This window comes from Excalfactoria chinensis, chromosome 2 (assembly GCF_039878825.1).
Source record: "Excalfactoria chinensis isolate bCotChi1 chromosome 2, bCotChi1.hap2, whole genome shotgun sequence".
NCBI lineage: Eukaryota > Metazoa > Chordata > Aves > Galliformes > Phasianidae > Excalfactoria > Excalfactoria chinensis.
Window position 1 is genome coordinate 12,348,646 of NC_092826.1, and position 21,093 is coordinate 12,369,738.

Genomic DNA, 21,093 nt, shown 5'->3' on the forward strand with positions numbered 1-21,093 from the left:
AAACGCGCTCAGCTCGAAGGGACGCTCATGAGCACAAAGTCAGAGGATAACGCACGCTTCTCCTCCGCACAAGCCGGGAGCCCCCGCCCCGCTCTCGGCGGCTTCGGACGGGGACGGCGGGACGCGGAAGGTCTGCTACTCATTCTGTGCTGCCCATCCAGCGGAGCTCCCGGACCCCCCGACCGCACGCTCGCCCGCACGGAGGCGCGCAGCCGCTCCGCGGGCGGTGCCGCCAGGTGCGCCCGCCCAGGCACGGCCCCGGGGGGGCGGCCGCGGCACCTCGCCCCACCCCGCCGCGCCGGGAGCTCACCGCCCCCGGCTGAAGTCCGGTGCCGCCGCGCCGTGCCGTGCCGGGGGTGCCGTCACTCGGCGCTTCCAGCATGCTCCTAAGATGGCGGTAGCGGCGGCGGGCGGCGGCGGCGGGGGCGGCCGGGCGCAGCGCAGCGGCTGGCTGGAAGTTTTGGTGCGGGAGCGCTGGCACAAAGTGCTGGCCAACTTGGGCGGCGAGGCGCTGGTGCTGAGCGGAGAGGAGCGCCCCGACGGCGCGGCCCACAACGGGCTGGGAAGCGATGGGGCGGCGTGTCGCGGGGCCGAGGGCGGCGGCGGAGGTTCGGCGGTGCGCACCGCCTTCACCGACCCCCCCGAGCAGGTGCCCGAGGCCGTCTCCAACAAGAAGCGCTGCGTGAAGGTGCTGAAGCAGGAGCTGGGCGGGCTGGGCATCAGCATCAAGGGAGGCAAGGAGAACAAGATGCCCATCCTCATCAGCAAGATCTTCAAGGGGCTGGCGGCCGACCAGACCCAGGCCCTCTACGTGGGCGATGCCATCCTGGCCGTCAACGGCACCGACCTGCGGGATGCCACCCACGACGAGGCGGTGCAGGCGCTCAAGCGGGCCGGCAAGGAGGTGCTACTGGAAGGTACGGAGCTGCCGGCGGAGGGGGGTGCGGGACCACTCCGTGCGCCTCGCTCCGGTCGCCCTTCCGGTAGGGACCCCCGACGGTGCGGGGACGGAGCCCCACGGATGACACCGCGCGGCTGTCGGGGCTCCGCAGTTTGGTCGCGCATCGGACGGCAAAGCCCCGACTCCGGCCGCGCTGCGGAGCCCCGTCTAGTGCCGGCGGCTGAACCGGGCCTCGGCGGGGGGAGTGGGCTCAGTGGAAGCTGTTATACCTCCTGACACATAAACCATCCCCGCGAATGTTTTGTTTCTGGGAGAGACTGAGTTTGGTAAGAAGCAGGTTTAGAAACGGAGTCTGGAGCATGGTGTGCAGTGTTGTATGGGAGTTGTCCATGAAACAACTGTTGGCACGGGCTGAGCAGAGGCAGAATAACTCCCCAGGACACCATGCTCACAAGGAGGGAGGCAATCATGGACGTGCAGTCCTTGTGTTCTCCCCGGGATTTGTGTGGTTGCTGGACCTGAGAGAATGAACAGCTTGAGCAGTGCCCTTGGCACATGTTTGATAAAGTGATTGCACATTAGCCCAGAAGTTCACTTAACCAGAGGTCATTGGCATTTTTAGTGCGCTACTGTGCCATCCCTGTGCCTTCCTCCAACCCTACCTTGGTATCCTGAGAGTGCATTAGGTACCCTTCAAGCACAGTTCTTCACATGTCTCTTATATGTTCTAAGAAGCAGAGGAAGTGCTGCTGCCAGTTCAGGGATACACATGAGCATCAGCTGCGAACAACTGACTGGCACAAAGTTATGGGAAAAGCTTTAAGAAGTGGTTCTGTGCAGTAAAGGTGGGGGAGGTGAGAAAATTTAATCTGTGGTTTTGGCTGCTGAGAAACTGCTCGGTGCCATCCACACTGCAGTGAAACCTGTGGGGGGGATTGCTGTGAGGCTTTAACAAGCTGAGGGCCACCACGTGCCCCGAGCTTCCGTGACCGAACCATGTCTCCTCCCTGCTAACTGCATGCAAAGATTCCTGTGAAGTCCTAATGTAAACTCGCCGAGGTCTGAATGGAGCGGTGATGTCGGAATTGTGCCACTGGTTTGTTTGCACAGTGCGGGGCTCCCGGGGTGCAGGCCAGCAGCAGCTGACCTATGGTGTGATCTAATGAGGAGCACACAGCACGTTGCCTGTGGAAACAGCACCTGACTGTGCTGCTGCTGCTGCATAAGCCTGCTAAAAAACTCTGGGTTGTTCCTGGTAGGAGCACACTTGAAGCTGTTTGAGCAGGGAACTCCTCCTCTCTGCTCCATTGGCCTCTGCAGCTGTTTTCTTGCATTTCTTCGCTTCATGGAGGTGTAGGCTGATGTGCTTCAGTGGTTGTTCCTGCAGTGGAATTTGTAAGTTGTAAATTGAGAGTCTCTTTCAGTAGCCCTCCCTTTAGATGTTTAAAATACTCCACCACTGAAAGCAGTATTTGTCTTGGTTTTCTTCTGCTGTTTTAGGAGAATATCCAAATACAGGATTGTCCCCGGCGTGTCCCCAGGAGGTGCTGCTCTGTGCAGCTGAGGTTGGACTCAGTGATCTGTAGGGGTCCCTTCCAACTTGGGATTCTGTGAACCTATGCACGAGTGGCTTGTGTAAGCAGGCACCTTGGAACAGTTCCCCAGGATTCAGTTTCCCACTTCAGAGACCTTTCTCCGGTAGCACAGCCTAAAATGGTCTTTTTCCTATAAAGGGGAGGAATAGCCAGAAGATTTTTTTCCCCTTTGAAGTACGGGAGGGAAGAGCCGTTGCTTTTCCTCACCTCCCAGACAAGAGGAATGTGCTGCTTCCCGACTTCTTGGAAAGCTATGCATTACAAGGGGCACTCTGAGCTGGGGCTGAGGTGAATCCTTGCACAGTTCCTCTCCGGGCTGTTGCTCTGGTTATCATGGCACTGCCATTGTGTGTTACCAAAATATAACATACATGTTTTCAAGGAGATTCAGAGGCTTGTGTCTCACAGAGCAGAAAAGCTGACTTGGGCTCAAAGAAACTGAAAAGGCACCATGAGGTGCTAAGCACAAGGGACAGATGTTAGGGTGTGAGGGGGAGACTGCAGTGTTACCCAAGTTATTGTGAGCTCCAGGAAAGGGTTTTTGGGTTTTCTGCACGCTGAAGTGGCTAAACGCACCCGACGTCACAGCTTTGCATCCTTCTAAAACTGCTTGCTCAGTGAAACGAGGTATTTACCAGCTCAGCACTAAACTGTCCTCTCTCTTGCATTCCTGGGGGGGGGGGCAACGGGAGCAGAAAGCCCTCAGCAGTCCCTCAGTGGAGAGGCAGGGCTGGCACTGGAGTAGGTGACAGGGCAGTGCGTGGTGATAATATGTGTGACCCTTTTGTGGCGTCGTCCTTCTTACTGGTGTGGCTGAGGTGTCTTGCAGGCAGGTAGGACTTGGTAAGTGGAAGGGAAATAATGCAGGAGGCAGCACAGCCACAGGAGGAGCTGGGAGGCAGAAGGTTCAAGAGGTGATGAGGATGGACTTCTGCTCTAAGAAATGCTGTTTTCTCCTCATCTGCAGGGATGGACCTCTTCTACCCCCAGGGTTTAATTTCCTGCTGGCCTCACAGCACAGCCCAGGTGCAGAGAAGGGACAGGGCAGCTCATGCAGCCCCAGCTGTGATTTTGGATGTTCAGTCTGTGAGAGATGTTTGTAGCATTCAGGAGCATAAAGAATTTTTCTACACGAGAGACCAAGCAGCCTCCTTGTATGCTGGATGTTGTTTGCAGGCATGGAAGGCAGCTTAAATTATCACAGCAGCTCCTGTTTGAACATATGATTTCCCTACGGTTCTGTTAAATTGGGTCTTCTTAAATAAGCACTTTGGAAAATCAAGCATCCCCTCTTATGCCGTATGAAGCATGTTGCACTCAAGTGAGTCTCAGAGTGCAAAAGGTGTTTCTTTTTTATCAAAGCATCCTAGATGAGAGCAGTCCCTTGGCATGCTTGGGAACCAGGCAGGTTGCGCTTTACTTATATTCTCTATGTGTTTTGTGGGGAAAAAATATATATATATATATACACACATATATATAATAATATATTTATATATATATATAAATCAATTTAACCTGTGCTAATGTCAGACAGGATTCCCTTGGCCTTCATGATCTATTTGGATGTGGAGGAAAAAGGATGTGTTATTTTTGCTAGGTGGCTTCAGGATATACTTTGTAAGTAGTATCACTTCCAAACTCATTGAAAGCACGCAAACAGGGTTTTGATGGTGGTGGTAGCAGGTATACAGCAGGAGAAGGAGCATCTTACTGATGTTGCAGAGCTTTTCACTGGTTTTAAGCAATTCCCAATTAAACAAGTATAATCACAAGGTAGTGGCTACAGCTCCCTTGAGATGAGTCTCTTGCAGCCTCTATTGGTTTGCAGAAATCTCCCACAGAGCCTCAGCCACCAGCGTACTGAGTTCCAGTATATGGGCAGTAGACCATAGTTACCTTTTACAACCCTTTGGGAGGAAATCCACAGCTTTAAAGCAGAACAGGCATGGTGTGCTCTGCACTGCAGTAACACGTGCTGTTTTCCAGGCAGTATTTCTGTAAGAATTGTAGCAGTTCTCCCCTTTGGAAATGTTTTGTGGTTGAAACAAAACGATTCCAATAGACTGAATGACTTGTGTGCTGACGAAGTGCAAAGTAGGCATGGGCAGCGTGTTAGTTGTGTTTGTCTATCTCTATTTTCATGTTTCTTTCAGTGAAGTACAGGCAGCAGGAGATTTAGGGGAGTTAAAATACATCATTTATCCAAGAAAATGTGTCCCTTGCAAGTACAGAGGGAAAATGAGGCGCAGGACGCTTAGCGAGTGCCTACCTCACACAACTGCTCACCACAATCATGACTGTAAATCTCAATGACTGCAAATCATATGCATAGTTACTCCTTACAGTTCCAGTAAATGTATGGAAAAAAAATTTATTTATTTTTTAATGTTGTTGTTCCAGCAAAGATGCAGTTAGGGAAATGCTTTGCACTTAGAGGCTGTATCATATTTCATAGACCATGTAGTTGCCCTCGGCATGCATCTGCTTGAAAGTGAAATTGAAAGGTAAAGGAGAAGGTAATCTCATTCTCAACAACAGCAGATCTGAGCAGTCTCTGCAAATCTCAGTTTGGATTGCTTTGGCTGCTTGCAGCTGATGGGGAAGCTTGAGTGGGAGCACTCGATGTGTCTTCCATTGATTAGATTAGATTACAGGCTAATTTAGCAGTCCAGACACTCTGTATCACCTTTCACAGATAAGAATCAGTACATCCTCTTTGCAGTAAATCTGCTTCAAGCCCTCTTTCTCTGTTACTGTAAAGAAAATAAGGCAGCTGTGGATTTATTTGGGCTGGGGGCAGGTTTCTCCCACACCCTGCATTTTGGGAATAAGTCTTTTTTAGAGCTTAGGACTGTTTCCTTTAAGGATGCTCGGTAGATTAAATACATCTGGGGATTCAGGATTCAATTGCACATACATAGCCCAGGTACCTGTTTAGCATTGCAAGGAAAAAAGAAGCCAAAAACAGGTTCTAAAATCCTAGCAGTAATACCTCTGTGGAAAATTAAACTGAAAAGTTTGTCTTCTGTAAAGAGTCTTTACACTGTTGGACAGAATGAAATTAAAAGGTGAAAGCTTTCGCTGTAGTTAATGGAAGAATGTTTGCTCCTTAATATTGCCATGGTATGATTTTTGCTGGAGGTCATTCCCAGCCTCCCAGAAGCATAGGTAATGGTGGGTGACCATGAACGGTGCTGTCCCTGTCCAAACCCATCTGGATGGGAAGCACCCATTCCACATGCATTCCCATAATTCAAACCAGAGTTTGCCTTTGGGACAGCCCAATAGAGGCTCCATTGCTGTGCAGTTTTACATGGCGTACTTTGTAGCGTGATGACAAGTGCTGATCCCAACAGGCTGGTAGTTTTTCAGATACAGGTTTGGAATATATATATATCACACAGTATCGTGCGAGTTGGAAGGGACTTTAGAGATCATCTAGTCCATCTCCCTGGATTCAAGCCTTTCTGTGTAGCAGAGCAGCATTTCTGCCACTTGCGCCACAGGGGGGATTTGAACCCTGGGCCTCTGGTGTTGCAAGCAGCACCTTATACCACTGCGCCCCCAGAGGCACACAAATATATTCTAAATATATATATATATATATATAATCATAGAATTTCCATGGTGTGAAGCATCTCCTATAACTTACCTGTAAATTGGATTTTAATTATAACATTGATTTGTGTGTATTAGAGTTCATAACCACTGGGGAGTTTATCTGTTCTGTATCTGTTCCAATGGTCACTTACTTCCGTGATGTAAGAACAGGTTATTTCCATTCGATTCTTCTAATTTAGATTTCTGATCATAGGATTATTTTGCACTTTATTCTGCAAAATTATGTTTCCATGGCTACTTGTTAGAACGGTACAGCTACTTCAGTAGAAGGGAAATTGGAGGAAACACTAGTTCAAGAGAGCAATAGCATACGTAAATGAAGAAAATGCAGTGGGAACAAAGGTGTCCTGGCAATATACAGGAGACTGGCTTTTTAAGTCTGAAATAGTTCTTCAGGCCTTTCAGAAAAATAGGTGGTGAAGAACGCATGGTAGCTGTGATTTATGGGGACATGGAAAGTCTTTAAATTAGATTATCATGTTACAGGCTGGAAAAGGGTTTGTGAGTAGCCTACTTAACACTGAGGTGCTGGCCTGGATATGGTGGGTGGAGGTGAGTTAGATTCATCTCTAACTACCTCCCAACCTCCCTGTTGCTCTCAACACAGCAGCTATAGCTGGTGTGAAATGAGCTTTGCTCTTTTTGCTTGGTTATGTTACCACTCCTAACTTTGAACTGTGCTGAACAGAAAGAAATCCTGCTGTCAGCATAAGCTGTGTCTGGGCAAAGGGTCTTTCCCAGTACATCTGTTTTTAACGGCAACTGGAGAAACACAGAGTTGTGGTGGATTGGATACAGCTAGAGTAGCAGGAATAAGCTGCTTGTGTTTGTAAGGGTACAAAGTGTGTTGTAGGGATAGGAAAAAATGCCAGGGAGTGGCAGAGTTCAGTATGTGCCTTGAGGAGCATCACTGCAAGATGATGTGCAAACATGTTAACAGTGATGTTTAATTTGGGTTAGGGAGGTTTGTGAGAAACTACAAGGGATGTAGAGATTGGAAAGTGCTGCATGTCATGTGCTACATGTTGGAAGTGGTGTCTCAGCCTTCTTCATAGAATCATAGACCCACAGAATGGGTTGAAAGGGACCTCAAAACTCATCTAGTTTCAACCCCCCTGCTATGTGCAGGGCTGCCAACCAGCAGACCAGGCTGCCCAGAGCCACATCCAGCCTGGCCTTGAATGCCTCCGGGGATGGGGCATCCACAGCCTCCTTGGGCAACCTGTTCCAGTGTGTCACCACATGCTCTTAAATAGCTTGCTGTCAGTTACTGTTTTGCAGGATCAAGAAAACTGTTCTACAAGGCTTGGTCTCCCTGCTTTAAAGTTAGATAACATGTCTCTTGCCCTGTGTGCTGGGCACTTTTTTTAAGGTGAATTCACTGCAATTACAGCCATCCAGCATCCTACAAAGTCTGAGAGTACTGCAACACTGAGTAATGAAGTAGGGCACAAAAGTCTGCTTGCAGGAGCAGTTGGGAAGGGATGCAGTAGGTCTGTGCACCATCTACTCAGCTACCAAAGTGCACTTTCCCCCAGAGCATAAGTTATCAACCTTGCTTACAAAAAGGTTTAATCAACTGTGAATAATCCTTTCAATACCTTCACTGCTAGCTGCTGCCTTGCTATTGGGTTAGGTTTGCTCCTTCATCTAAATTAAATTGAGGGACGTAATTTCTGAATAACTATTTGGCAGACGTGAATTTCTGACTGCTGCTACTGTACACGTCTGTTGTGGTCTGGCTTTGATTTTGTCTGTCTAGAACATGAGCCGCTGAACTGGTTATGGCTCTCACTGTGCGCATGCTAAGGGCACGACTCAGTAGGTCACTGCCAAAGTAGCACATCTGTATTGTAGCAATTGGGGAAAATGGAGTTCCTAATTGTAAGGAAATGAGCCAGAACGGTAGATGTGGAGAAACTGTCTCTGATTAGAAATGATTAACATACGGCACATTCCTTCTGAAAATGTTATGCAGTTTTTTTTGCTGAAATGCTGGAAGTCATGCTTGTTGGCACAGCTCTAAAAGTCATTGCAAATACAGCTTCAGCGATGTTTATTTCCTCACTGTTCAGGGATGTTTTGGTTGAGATCTTCAGATGTGTTCGAGCAGTAGATCTGCTCTACACATCACACACGTGAGTAATGTACGTGTGGAAAGCTTCTGTTCATTTTAACGGCATGAATTGGGGAAAATTAGTGAAATTCTGCTATGGCATTAAGTATCTGAGAGGCAGGATCCTTTTTCCCAGTGTCAGAAAGTTACAAACGTGTATTTACATAAATTATGAAAGCAAATAAAAAAAGAAGAGTATTGGTATATGCATCCTCTTCTAGCAAAATAGGCAGAACTTGGCTGATTTCTTCCAATAGAATTATATGACCTCATGTGACTGCTTTTTGGCGTCTTGTACTCTTACAGGGAAATACAGCCATTAGTTCTACTTTATGCTGTTTTCCATAGGCGAATTCTGACAGTGTAATAACAATTCTGGCTTTTAACATAATCGAGTAGCTGTGAGAGAGTATTGAAAGATATACCATAGAAACAGTGTATCTCCACTGCTGTCTGACAACAGTTATTTCAATATTATCTGTTTCCAGGATGACTTACTGTTCTGACATTTGTGTTTTTGCTCAAGTTCTGCAAGGGGAGAAAGAGACAGCTGCATGAATGTAAAGATGCTGGAGTGTTTTAGTTTTATTCAGAGTGTGGCTTATGAGGCTGCTTATAAGCTAATAGTTTTAGCTCAGACAGTAAGAGTTTATCTGTTTATCCCAGAGTTCAGGATTTAGTCAGTTCAAAACTGCCTGGCAGGAGGGCTGAGCCCTCGGTGAAGCTGGCAGGAAGATGGCAGACAATGCGACTGGCCCTCCTAGTAGGCAGTTTCCTGTTGGTCTTGCTCTTGCTGGGCAGGTGCTGGCAGGAGCCAGCAGGAGCCTTCTGTCACTGACTTGAAGCCAAAGGAGGGATTTAATTATTGGATGTTCAGGAGTATTTTCCAGGAATGAGATGAGTAGGATTTGCCTTCAGTGCTTGCTGCTTAAATTATTATTATTATTTTTTAATTTTCCCTCTATGTCTTTACAGTTTGTTGGAGATGCTTTGGACATAAAAAGGAGGATTTCTAACTTACCATTATTTGCTAAAGAGCATAGTATCTCTCTGCCCCTTTTGGTCTCTTTGTTCTATGGATCTATGCACGCACTGTAGAATGTTCGTAAGTCACTTTGAAAGTAGTGCCTCCTATTTATTTCCGTGGAAAGTACAGTGGATAGAAAGAAGACAATAATGCTGTTTGATAGAGCAAATTCTCAGTTGCAAAGCACTATTTTTCAACATAGTCACCACCATTTTTGCCATCAGTGAACAAGAGCCTGCATGCTGTGCTCATGTACCATCAGAGGTGACCATTGTGCTGTTGCCAGTGCTGAAGCACACCACCACTGCCTCACTGTGCTCACATCCACTGTTTGATCTCTGTAAACATTCAGTAAGTGTCATTGAACGTCAATGGGTGCACTTTTTTCCACATGGAGGAATTCAGTGACGCACCTTTTCCTTCATGTACACTCCCATGTCAGGTGCCATTCTGTCAGACTGCCCCTCTGCTGCTGTCACACAGCAACAACATGTGACAGAATACTGGTGGAAGGTTCAACTTGTACTGCCATACCACTAGCATCTGCCTCTAACGTTGGGGGGCGATGCAGTAAAATGTGAACCATTACTTTCAGAGCAGCCCTTGTAAAATTATTAGGAGGTATCCAAAGAAGAGCTGCCAAGTTGGTGAGGGGCAAAGAGGTCACGAAGTATGAGGTGTGTCTGAAGTCACTTGGTTTGCTTCCTCACAAGCAGAGTGAAGAGGCAGGTGCTGTTCTCTTCCCACAGGTGAGAGTGCCAGGATCTGAGCTGCATTAGGGGGGTGTCAAATGGGGGTTAGGAAAAGGCTCTTCAGGGAGTGTTCTGGCGCTGGATCAAGCTCCCCGGGGCAGTGGTCACAACCTCAAGCTGATGGAGTTCAAGAAGTGTTTGGACACTGCCCTCAGTCTTTGATCTAATTTTTAGATACTCATGTATGAACTCAAGGAATTAGATTCAGTGATGCTCGGGTTAGACTCAGTGATGCTTGTGGGTTCCTTCCAACTTGGGCCATTCGATGGTTCTATGATCATGTGATTGTATGCAATTGTGGCCAGTGTGTCTGTACCCTCCTTAGGCTGCCTGGGTTTTGCAGTGGCAGAAAGAGTTGATGTTATCTCTATGGTGTGAGGATGGCATGACAGGCTGTCCTGACTCTGTGCTGCATGTAGTGCACCATTGGAAAGCGTCTTTCATAGCAAGAGACATGGCTGCTTGCAAGATTCATTAAACGAACTGAGAAAGATATAGTTAATGAAAGGGAAAGGATGTGAGCTTCAAGCTGGAAAGAATCAGATGATGACAGCAATCTCTTTGTGAAAAGCTCCAGGTGTTATTACTATGATTTGCCTAAATTAAGCCCATTTAGAAATTAGATACTGCTAAACAACCTGTCAAAGTATTCACGTAGCACAAATTCTTCAGACAGCTGAGAAAGTCCTGAGCAAGCTGGTGGGGAGAGACAGGAGCAGCACAGAAATCTTCCAACAAACCTCTTGATGCTACAGATGCTGCCTCTGCTGATCCCAGGGTGTTTGGTGCCCTTCTCTTCACAGCAGTAGCTGTCAGGTTGCAAGCTGCTGCCAAGATGCTTATAGACAGGGCTCTTGTCTAGCCTTGGGAAGGAAATCTGTATTCCTGCCTTTAAAAAGGTTAAAAAAGCTTAGAGTAACTTCAGTCTTTATATTTGTGGAATGCTGGATAAGTGTTCAGCCAAGAAGGCAATAAAAAAACCCAGCATTTTAATTCAGGAAGAATGCAAATTAAAGCAGCTAGTTTTAAGAAGTTCCCATTCAATTCAGTGAGCGGCTGTCTGTATAAATAAACCAGACGTATGTGATCTACGAGGGCAGGTCATAAAGAAAACACTGCAGTAACAAACTGGTGGAATTTCCACTTAATGCATTAAAATCAACCCTGAAAGGCTCCATTAAAGAAAGCCATAAATTGAGGTTTTGAGAGGTGGCTTATAAAATATCCCTGGAACTGAAAATGATCCTCCATCAGTTTTATGTTTTCCTTTCACTGTGCTATATCTATTTTAATAAACATGTGGGACAGAGTAGTAAAAGAGCAGAACTTTGTCTGTGAAGCCTTGAAAAAATAAATAGTGCGTCTAGGCATATTATAAATTTCACCCTATAAAAATAAACTTAAATTGATTTTGGGATTTGCTTGTGTAAGGACTGCTATGGTAGGACCACACTTTGTTGATCTTATTTTATATATATATTGAAGTTTTCCGCTGGGCATACATTGAAATGTTAAATATCTTAGCTTTCATTCAGGTGCTGCCAGAGCTTTCTGAGTGTGTGCATAAATAGTATTAAAACCTTAGAAGGGTTTCAAGGTTCACACTCTTAAAAAAGTGTTGAGGAACAAATACCTTTTCATTTCTGAGGGACAGAAGGGAGGGCTGTCTTGAAAAGAATACGCTAGTGTCTGCAGGAAGCTATATGATGGTTTGACTTGAAATGGCATTTTATATTTAAAAAGAAAACGATTTGCTTCAAAAGGTTAATGTGGACTTGTTATTAAAAACTTTTCAAACTAGAACTTTCTGAGTGCAGTAGCAGAAAATTACCAGTGTATTTTCTCCTCCTGGAAAATCTCTGCAACCATGTCATGTTTATCAAAAGGAAATTTTCATGACTAAAAAGTTTTGACTGACTCAGTGCAGTATTTAGATACGCTGTTCTCCTAACTCACTTTGTTCTTTTTCTATCAATACACACACTGTAGAAAGTGAAGAAGGCTTTATATTTGGTACGAGCCAAGACAGGTAGTCTTCTAGTGGAGAAGTCACCAGTGATGTATTACACAAATTCCTGTAATGCATTTATGTTTGATCTTTTCAATTACTCATAGTTATGGGGGTGTGCTGCTTTATTTCTGTGAAGCTCACAGTGGAAACCTTGAATACAGAGGGAAATGAAGAAAAAGAAACCTTTCAAGTCTCTAAAATGTGCCTTAAATAGCTATTCCAGATGTAACTTTAATAATATCGTAATGCAACTGTAAATTAAATTAGACTTTCACTGCAGGTACACCATCTTTTTAGCTCTTGTTCTGCTGAAGAAAGTGTGGAGCTGCATATGAATGTGTGTATGAATGAATCAAGAAGTGTTAATGAGAACTTAAAGGATGAGAAATGAATTCTGTGGGGGAATGTGAGATGCATTATTCTGTTTATTTACTCTTTGTTTTGTTTTTGTTTGTTTGCCTGGTGCTGGTTAAAGAACGCTTTTAAATCTAGCTGTTTAGCTCCAGAGCTGACCTAGGCAGAGCTATTAGCTCAGTCACCAGTACTGTGTGGGCACAAGCTGTAATTGTACATATACATGCAGTGTATACCATGAGTGTGCTTGCATGCTATAAGTGCATTTGTTCATATGTAGTGCAGAATTTGTTTCTTATTAATGCTATGCAGATTAATTGTTCTGTGAGAATATATAGTCTTGACTATAAATATGCTTTCTGTGTAGCTAAAAGAGGTGCTTGCAAGTGGTTCGGGTGAGGCCGTGTGCAATGGTGTGGCCTTCCCAGGCCTAGCAAGCTGTGCTCCATCCACACTGCCCCTCCACCACCTGTCCAGCTGCTTCTTCCTCCCACCCCGCTCCACAAAACCCAGTGAATAAAGGTGTTGTGAAACAGACCTGGCAGCCACAGTCACTTTGTGTAATAATAGTTCATTGAACAACACTCTGGGATGCAGTGTGTATCAAGCCTTGAACCTTTCTGTGTATCTTCTCCCTGTCCCTACATCATAACGCTGACTTTTCTGGGCATCATTCACCTTTTTTCTGGCTTCCAATGGCATCATTTAGGATATGAGGCAGCAGCTGTAAAAGTTTGATGCTTATCAGCCTGATTATGCAGGAAAATCTGCAGTTGTAGCTGGACTAGTAATTGCATAAAGAAAATGTTAGCTTGCTGGCTGCTCAGTGTACCTGAACACTGGCAGATTCCTGCTGGGCTGAGGGCTGTGTCCAGGCAGGCTCCTGATGGCCTGGAGGGCAGCCAGGTTTGATGATTTTCTTTATCTCAGAAGATGTGCAAAATTGCAACTGCAGTTTAAAGAGTGATTGAAAGGTGACAAAAGTGGTAAAGTAACTGACACCATGTAAACTACAGCGTGCTGCGTTCTGTGTCTGAGGTCTTGAGAGTGTGGGTTAGCTCGGGAGCCCTGAGATCTCCACGCCTGGAAATGCATGTCTGTGCACCATGGCTGCAGTGTGCCCCTTCTCTCTTCACCCCCAATCTCATAACCGCTTTGATTCAGATGACTTTCGCAAAGACCAAATGTCTGAACTGTTTTCACTGAAGATAGGATTGGGTAAGACGAGGCAAGAGGAGGACCTGTAGTTCTGTATTCCTGTTACTGTGGGCATGAGAGTGCTGATTAAGCCAAATAAAGCTGTTGCTGTTGAGCCTGTCAAAGTTCAAGGTGAAAAGAAGAAGTGTGAACATTTTTATTAGCATTCCTTCTTCTGAACGTATGCCACACCAAAACAAGCAAGTAAATGGTACAGTAGCCAAAGAGAGAAGTACTGTTCTGCAGATCGTAGCATTTTCCACTGGAAAAAATGTAGGCCTGCTTAATTTCTTTTTAAAGAGTGGTGGTGTCAAATATAGCAATTAAACCCCAGTTTACACATTTGAGATTTGGATGAGCACTTCATGTAAATGCTCTCAAAGCACAACGTATAAAAATGATTATGCTTTATATGGGCAGTTACTGGGGAGATGGGATGTCTCATGCATTTTCCCCATTTTTCCCCCTTCGGCTCCATCCTGCACAGTGGCCGGAGCCAGGCAGGAGGCCCACAGCCAAGTCTGCAACAGAGTGGGCTTTGTGTCCTGAGCACAAACACCACTCTTCTTTCCAAGGGAATGGGCAAAAGGGGGTCTGACCCAGAACCACCGGCTGTTTGTGGCTTGTCTGTCAGCGAGTGCAAGACAAGTGCCTTCTCTGTGTCAATGCTAAAACCAGCCATCCAGCAGGCAGTTGAACAGTTGGGCTTTATTTGACCAAGTTTAACATCGGCCATAGAGGATTTCAGCTGTGTCACAGGACTGCTCAAGGAGCTTCACATGCTGGTTTTCCATTCTTGTTCTTAATTCACAATTTTTACCAAGCATGGTGTAGTTTGTAGCATTTCCTATCTTTAGCAACAGAGAATCAAGAAGTTTTGGGGCTTTTGCAGTGTTGCTGGTGTGGCTTGTTATACCTTTACCTGAATTCCTCATGAGAAGAGGACATTCATAAGCCATTGCCATTCCGAGCACTGCTCAGCAGCTCTGCGCCACCTGGCACTGCCTATCCTCACCCCTCCGCCTGGTACCAGCTACCAAGATTAGTTGGCCTTAAGCTATCTGTAACAAAGCATGCAGTGTTTCTATGGCTAGTCCACTCTTCATTCAAAGCCCATTCTTTTTGTTCTCCTCTAATTCACTTGTTAGAGAGTGTTCCTTTGCTGCTTCTCTGTGCTTGTGGGCTGGGCCTCGGAAAATAAAGTCAGGTAAGACCTCTTTTGAGGCCTGGTTAGATGTCATGTTGGCTTTTGGGTCATAGTTTTTGACTTCCATGCTGTAGAGGGAACAACAGAGGGGAGATATGTTCTTCTTTTTTAAGTTCTTGAGTAATTTTGCAACATGCTAACAGGGAGTGTACTTTAACAAGGAGGAAAAGCTAGAGGCTATGCAAAATGAAATTTTAATCTAGGCTTCCGTCAAGCTGTGAAAAGGCATTTGACTTTATTTTGAGGGATGATGTGAGAGATTTGGACTTTTTTCTTAAAGAAGCATCATCAAACTGATTTTGGATTTTGGTTGAAAGAAGAAATATATGTATTGTCCTTTTTAAAATGCATTTTAAAATAAAACAGAATTGCCTGTATCTTCAAGTGCTTCCTTCTGATGGTTTTACACTATGCTTTTTTACTGATTTTGTAGTTATCACTATTCCCCCCCCTAAAATCTTAATTTCTAGCCCTCAGCATTAGAAATTAATATTCAGAGAAAGGTACATCTGATTTTTCTTTTCTTTTTTCCTTTCTTGAGGGTGTTCACATTAGGCATTTAGGCTGGGCTGGGCTCTTAGGATGGGCAGCAAAGAAGGAAATGGGAGAAGTAGTGCTCAGGAGATGCCGCTCTGCCTCCACACCAGATACAGGGAGACTGGATGAGCTGCCAGTGTCATCTTGTAGGGCTGATTAATGTCTGATGACACAGATCTCCATAATGTTTTTGAAGCTTTTTCTTTGTAACCTGTTCTTTATTTCTCAGTTCTCGCTTAGTTACATCTCCAGACTGGGATTTTGAAGGAAACAAAGAATTTGTGCAGAGTGGAATGTGGCCTCCAGAGCAAAATATGCTGTGTATCTTTGCTGAAAGTACTATAGAGAGGCATACATAGTGTTCGAGAATATTGGCGTGTAATTGCATTATATGTTGGTCTTGGCCAAAATGCTTGCATAAGAATAGCCCATCCCTGTGTTGCAGTGCACATTTTCATAGCTGCCCTAATTTCACTGCATGCAATGCCATGCCAGAAGCAGATATTTTTTAAATGATGTGGGCTAAAGGAACGCTCCAAAAAAGATGTCATCTCCAGTGCTTGTTGTTTTAGTCAAAGCTGGAGCTTGCAGAGCAGACTCACAAGCTGGCAAAAGGGAGCAGAGGACTCCAGCACGAGGCAGAAGTGCTGAGGCTGGAGGAGGAATGCAGGGAAATGAGCTGTCTTCAGCGATGAAACCATGAAACTCCAGCTTGAGCTGAGAGGGACTTTCCTGCCCTCCTCCTGGCCTTGGTGGCTCATTCCTGTCCCCACTGCTCAGCTCTGACAGTTGCTCTTTTTCGGCCAGGTCTCCAGGCTGGTCTGCATACATGGCAACAGTGTCAGTGGAAGCTTGAGTCACTTCAGGTCCTTTTTAGGGGACATTCATGTTCCACGTCTGTGTAAAGCTATTGTGAAATTGCACGTATCATATTGAGGCTTGTCTTGTCATTGCCAACATGTAATGAATTAAATCTGGGCCCAGAAAAATCAACTTCAGATATCTGGTAATGGAGCTGGGCCAGTATCTCTCTTAGTATTGCAATTTGTGCTACTGTTGAATAAAAGCCCCTTTTTTTTGGAAGATGCTATACTTCTATGTGATGGTCTCAAATTTCCATTGTTAACTGTGTCACCTGCAAGTTAAAGCGTGCTTCTTGTCTGCTTTGTATTCTGCATATCTCCTCTTTTATATAACTGTGTATTGCTGCAAAAAAGATTGATGTAAGTCTTTCATATAGGATGTGTCCTGGATTGTGTATGGGAGTGGGAAATTCTGCAGAGGTTAAAAGTGCCTATCTTGAACACAGGTTGGGTTGATTTGCCAGCAGAAGGTGTGATGTTACACTTGAAGAGAAGGACAAAAGACAGAAGACTGGATTCCCAGCTGCCCTGGACAAGAAAAGGGGGCAGTCCGATCTTGTGCCCAGGAGCAAAGCACCGATGTGCTTGAGACTGGAACTGGCGTGTTGAAGTGCTGATGCTGATCTGGATTAAGGGAGAAGGGAATCTAAAGTGCAGCAACTTGTGTACACCTTGCTCAGGGAATAAATGCATTTTAATCACAAATGACCATATATACGAATAATCCCTTAGTTCCTGTGCTTACTAACCATGCATAACCATGTCTTAGAAGCCTTAAGTTCACTATGTTCCTGAGCACGCTAAATTTGGTGTGTACTGAGCAGTGGAAAAGTTAGACTCGTGATTTTTCTGAGGCGTGCATATATCTTGGATCTAGATGGCTTGTTTTCTTCTAAACTGGCCAGTTCTTATTTGCTCTGCCTTGAGGCCATTTAATTAAACTGACTTTCCTACCTGTTTTATAGAGCGATAGCTGTTTGATGAGCTTTCTGTGCTCTGAAACCTTTCCAAATGCTCTAATATATTTTAAGATTTAAAAAAAATATTTTTGTCCCTGTTCTATTAGTACCAAATGTATTCTTTTCATCTGCTTCTTATGACTTCTCTTCAGTCATTTATGTCTCTTTCCTTCCTTCCTTCCTTCTCTTAAGTCACTCCATGAATGATGCACTGTGAACGGTGGCACTGTGTCACAGTTTACTTTAGTGAAAGTGAAAATACTGTGTTTTTCTCCTCTCTTTCCCCTCACTTCTCCTCCCTCTTGTTTAGGGATGCAATGGGATGGTACCGGTGCATTTGGGAAAGAGTGTGTGGTACAGGGCAAAAGCAAGGGACTGCACTGTGTAATTGTGCTTGCTTGATGAACTCATAGGAACATTTTTTTTTCTTTCATTTTCTTTTGCACATGAGTACCAGATCTTTCACACTTTTCCTCTATATGTATTAATGTAGTTGCTCTCCCAAGCTCTTTCTTGTACATTCGAGAGTTATTTTCTCTAGACCACACAATTACTTGTTATACTTCTCCATTTGCCTTAAGCTTTTTTCCCCCCACTTCTTTAAAGTATCTCTGGTCCTGATGTATAGGGAGTGGTATTTGGTACAAATCTTTGCTTCCCTGAAATTGTACTTTGCAAAGTCAATTGGGCTGACTTGATTCTGTGCATGTTGTTGGAGCAAGAGCAGCTCTCTGGCAAAGCCCTTCTTGATATGGAAACTTTTAGCGTTATTTACAAAAGCTTCCCAATGAGTTTTAATGATGGGGACAAACCCTGGTCTTGGCTACACATTTCTGATCCCCTCAAAAAGAATAGAGCTATTGGAAATTCAGAACTTTGGAGAGCAGCAGTTTTGCATAAGGCAGGGAGGTGAGGTTAGTAGACATGAGGAGTCTTCTCTGTCTAATCCAGAGGACCTGCATGATGGTGAAACAGCTGGACTAATACAGTGGTGAGGATGGTGACCTTCTTATCTTCTGATGTTTTTTGCTCGAAAATACCATTCTTAATTTCCATGAAATGCTGAGTTTCACAATTGTTTCCAATTGACACTTAAAATTAGATGAATGGAAATTGCTGCTATCCACTAAAGCTTCAAAGGCAGTAGTTATGTTTCAGTAATTAGTTTGGCTGTTTAAATACCTGCAATTCATCCTGTTCTGGTTTGTAGTTAGTAAAGAATCCTTTGCAGATAGTGATAGCCTGAGGGGAGCATATCTGCCCTGTAAACACTTTTAGCTGATCAGTAGTATGAATGTGTGTGAGATGTCAGCTTTGCTCAAATGCAGAAGTAAAGAATGCTCTTCTAATGTGTGTTCTCTTAATCTGATGCTTGATCAGAGATTTTGGCTTCACAAACCAAAGTATAGAGAGGGTGAACAGGAAACAATACAGGAAAAAAAAAAAAGGGGAACCAGAATATGTTATTTGCAAAATGTATGAGGTCAGTGTCTGCTAAATTTGGTGGTAAGGGTATGCAGTGAGACCAGCATAGCATTTTCTTCATTTTGGTCTCTCTGCTTATGTGAAGCATTCTCTGAAGTAGGCCCTCCATTTGCGAGAGGAGCCTACTGGTGACCTGTTATCCTCTTCTCTCTGCCTTCATGTCTTCTGGGTCACCACTGTTGATATTTTTTTCTGGTCCCCTCTCTGACATCACACAGCATCATGGCAGTAAAGCACACTACAGTTCTCTGGTGGGAAATACAATTAAAATGAAGTCTGCAAAAGTTGTTCTAGCAAAGCTTTGCATCCACTGGAATTCAGTAATGAAATGATTCCTTTTGAATTGCAAGGAAGCAAATATTGTGACTCAGTTCAGTGGGATCTTTAATGCAACAAGTGCAAACAAACTTTATTTGCTCTAGAAAGTTATTTTTTGTTGTGTCTTTAGAAAATATAAGACTGTAGAACATGAAAAATAAATTAAAAAAAGAGAGTAAATGTGTTTTCTCGAGTCTCTACCAGGTGTTGTAACTTAATCCAAAGTCTTCTAAATTTAATAAAATAGAAAGGATTTCATAAAATCATTACGGTTGAAAAAGACCTCTGAGATCTTCAAGTCCAACCATCAGCCCATCACCGTTATGGTGATGGGTTTGATTCCTTTTCTCAGTACTTTTTCAGAACTTGTAGTAACAAGGCAGACCTATGGAAAAATGTTCTGTATTTGAATAGTTTTCAGTACTGCTGGGAGATGCAGAGTGCCCAGCAGACAGACCAGAGATGTATTTTGTCTTGATCCTGTTATTGTGGAGGTATGAGATTACCTCTAAGAAGGGGAGAATCAAAGGGAAAATTAGTCTAGGGCCTTACTCAGCCAGCCTGTCCCCTATTGAATAATTCATATTTGTCAGTACAGTGTTGCCTCAGGGAAGTTTTTGCACTTGATAAAAATAATAGCAAACTTCATGGGGGTGCGGGAGTCTGGACAGCATCGCATCAGGGTATGGGAACAGCGTGGGCATTTGGCCTCCTTGCAACATCCTGTTTCCACAAGTTATCACAGCAAGACTGCACTTTCTTTCCAGCCTTCACTTCCTGAGCTCTCCTCTCCCAATGCCTTTCTGCTGTTAACTCTTTTTCTTCCTGCTTGGCTAGGAAGGGGGGGATTGAGTGCCATGTGCCAAGCTGCCTGTGGTGCTTTTCCATGTGGAGATGAAGGATGGAGGTTGGGAAGAAGGAAAAGCTCATTGTGTGAACCCAGAACATGGCAGCTGGGCCAGGCCACCACCAAATTGTAGATCTTTATGGAGAGGGAGACTTCCTCCTGCGGCTTAGCCTGCTTTAGCATCATGTCCTTAAGGAGAGACAGCAGTTGGTGGACATTCCTGGGGATGCACATAGCTGGCCTGTAAGCTGATATTCAGGGAGAAAAGAATAACAATACTGATAATGTTACGAGGTGATCCTTCCCTTTGTGTCTACTGCATCTGGGCAGTCTGGAGCTAGTCATTGTACCCAGCCACTGTTTTTCATCACCACCAAGGACCAACCACCATTAATTTGAAGTCCTTACTTAAAGCCAGGAATACCCAAAACTATATCTGTGACAAGTATCACACTTAAGTCTCATGTGACAAGTAAATACCTTATGTGGAAGAAGACCTCTTTCTTTAAGCCTGCTAGCTGATAATGTCACAACATGCTCATAGGTCTCTGGTAGGAGAAACAATGGAAACTCGTTGCTTTCTCCATCATACCTATCATCAAACATGTTTTTTTTAACACACTGTAGTACATCTAGTCTCCTGTTATATCTGGAACCTGATGTGCTCTTACAGGAAACCCTTTTATCCTTCCAAGTGCCTTTTTTGTGGTTCCAAATCCTTTTTAAGATGGGGTGACTGAGGATGAATGCAGTCTTGGATTTGCGAACATATTATTAGTGTGTTTCTCTATTTTACAGCCCCTGAATGCTGAGCTGATATTCTCAGAACTCTTTCCACTAACATGCTTAGTTTTCTTTACTGAATTGTAATAGCTCATGTTCATCCCATCAGTAATCCCTTATGGGACTATCTTGAAGTCCACCCAGATTGATTTGAAATAACCTTAAAAGGCTTTTTGTCCAGCATTGGACTGGGAGGCAGATACCATCTCCCTGAAAAGCTAGAACACGAGGGGCTTGGGCAGAGAGAGAATAAGAGAACTGAGAGCTCCTGAATGAATTCTGCAGTGAATCTGTCCTCTGAAGAACTGCTGCCAGCTCTGCTTACACAAGAAAGAATACATTTTTTTCACTTAGCCATGGGTAGCTTCAGTGGCCATGGTGAAAGGCACGTGGGAAGGGTTTTAGTAGTTTTCCATGTCTCTCTGATTTACTTCTATCTTTAATTTTGCTGCTCAGTTCTTCTGTCTCTTAACAAATCCTTAAATCTTGACAAAGACCCATTCCCTGTTGATGTGGC

General features: G+C 44.6%; 1 protein-coding gene across 1 annotated transcript in view; it reads left to right on the plus strand.

Moving 5' to 3' along the window:
• The first annotated feature begins 301 nt into the window (after positions 1-301).
• Positions 302-21,093, plus strand: part of SNTB1 (syntrophin beta 1) — a 103,434-nt gene continuing 82,642 nt past the window's right edge. The window contains exon 1 of the mRNA XM_072329752.1: positions 302-917. Within this exon, the coding sequence (XP_072185853.1) occupies positions 392-917 (526 nt within the window). The 5' untranslated portion in view covers positions 302-391. The remainder of the gene's footprint in view (positions 918-21,093) is intronic.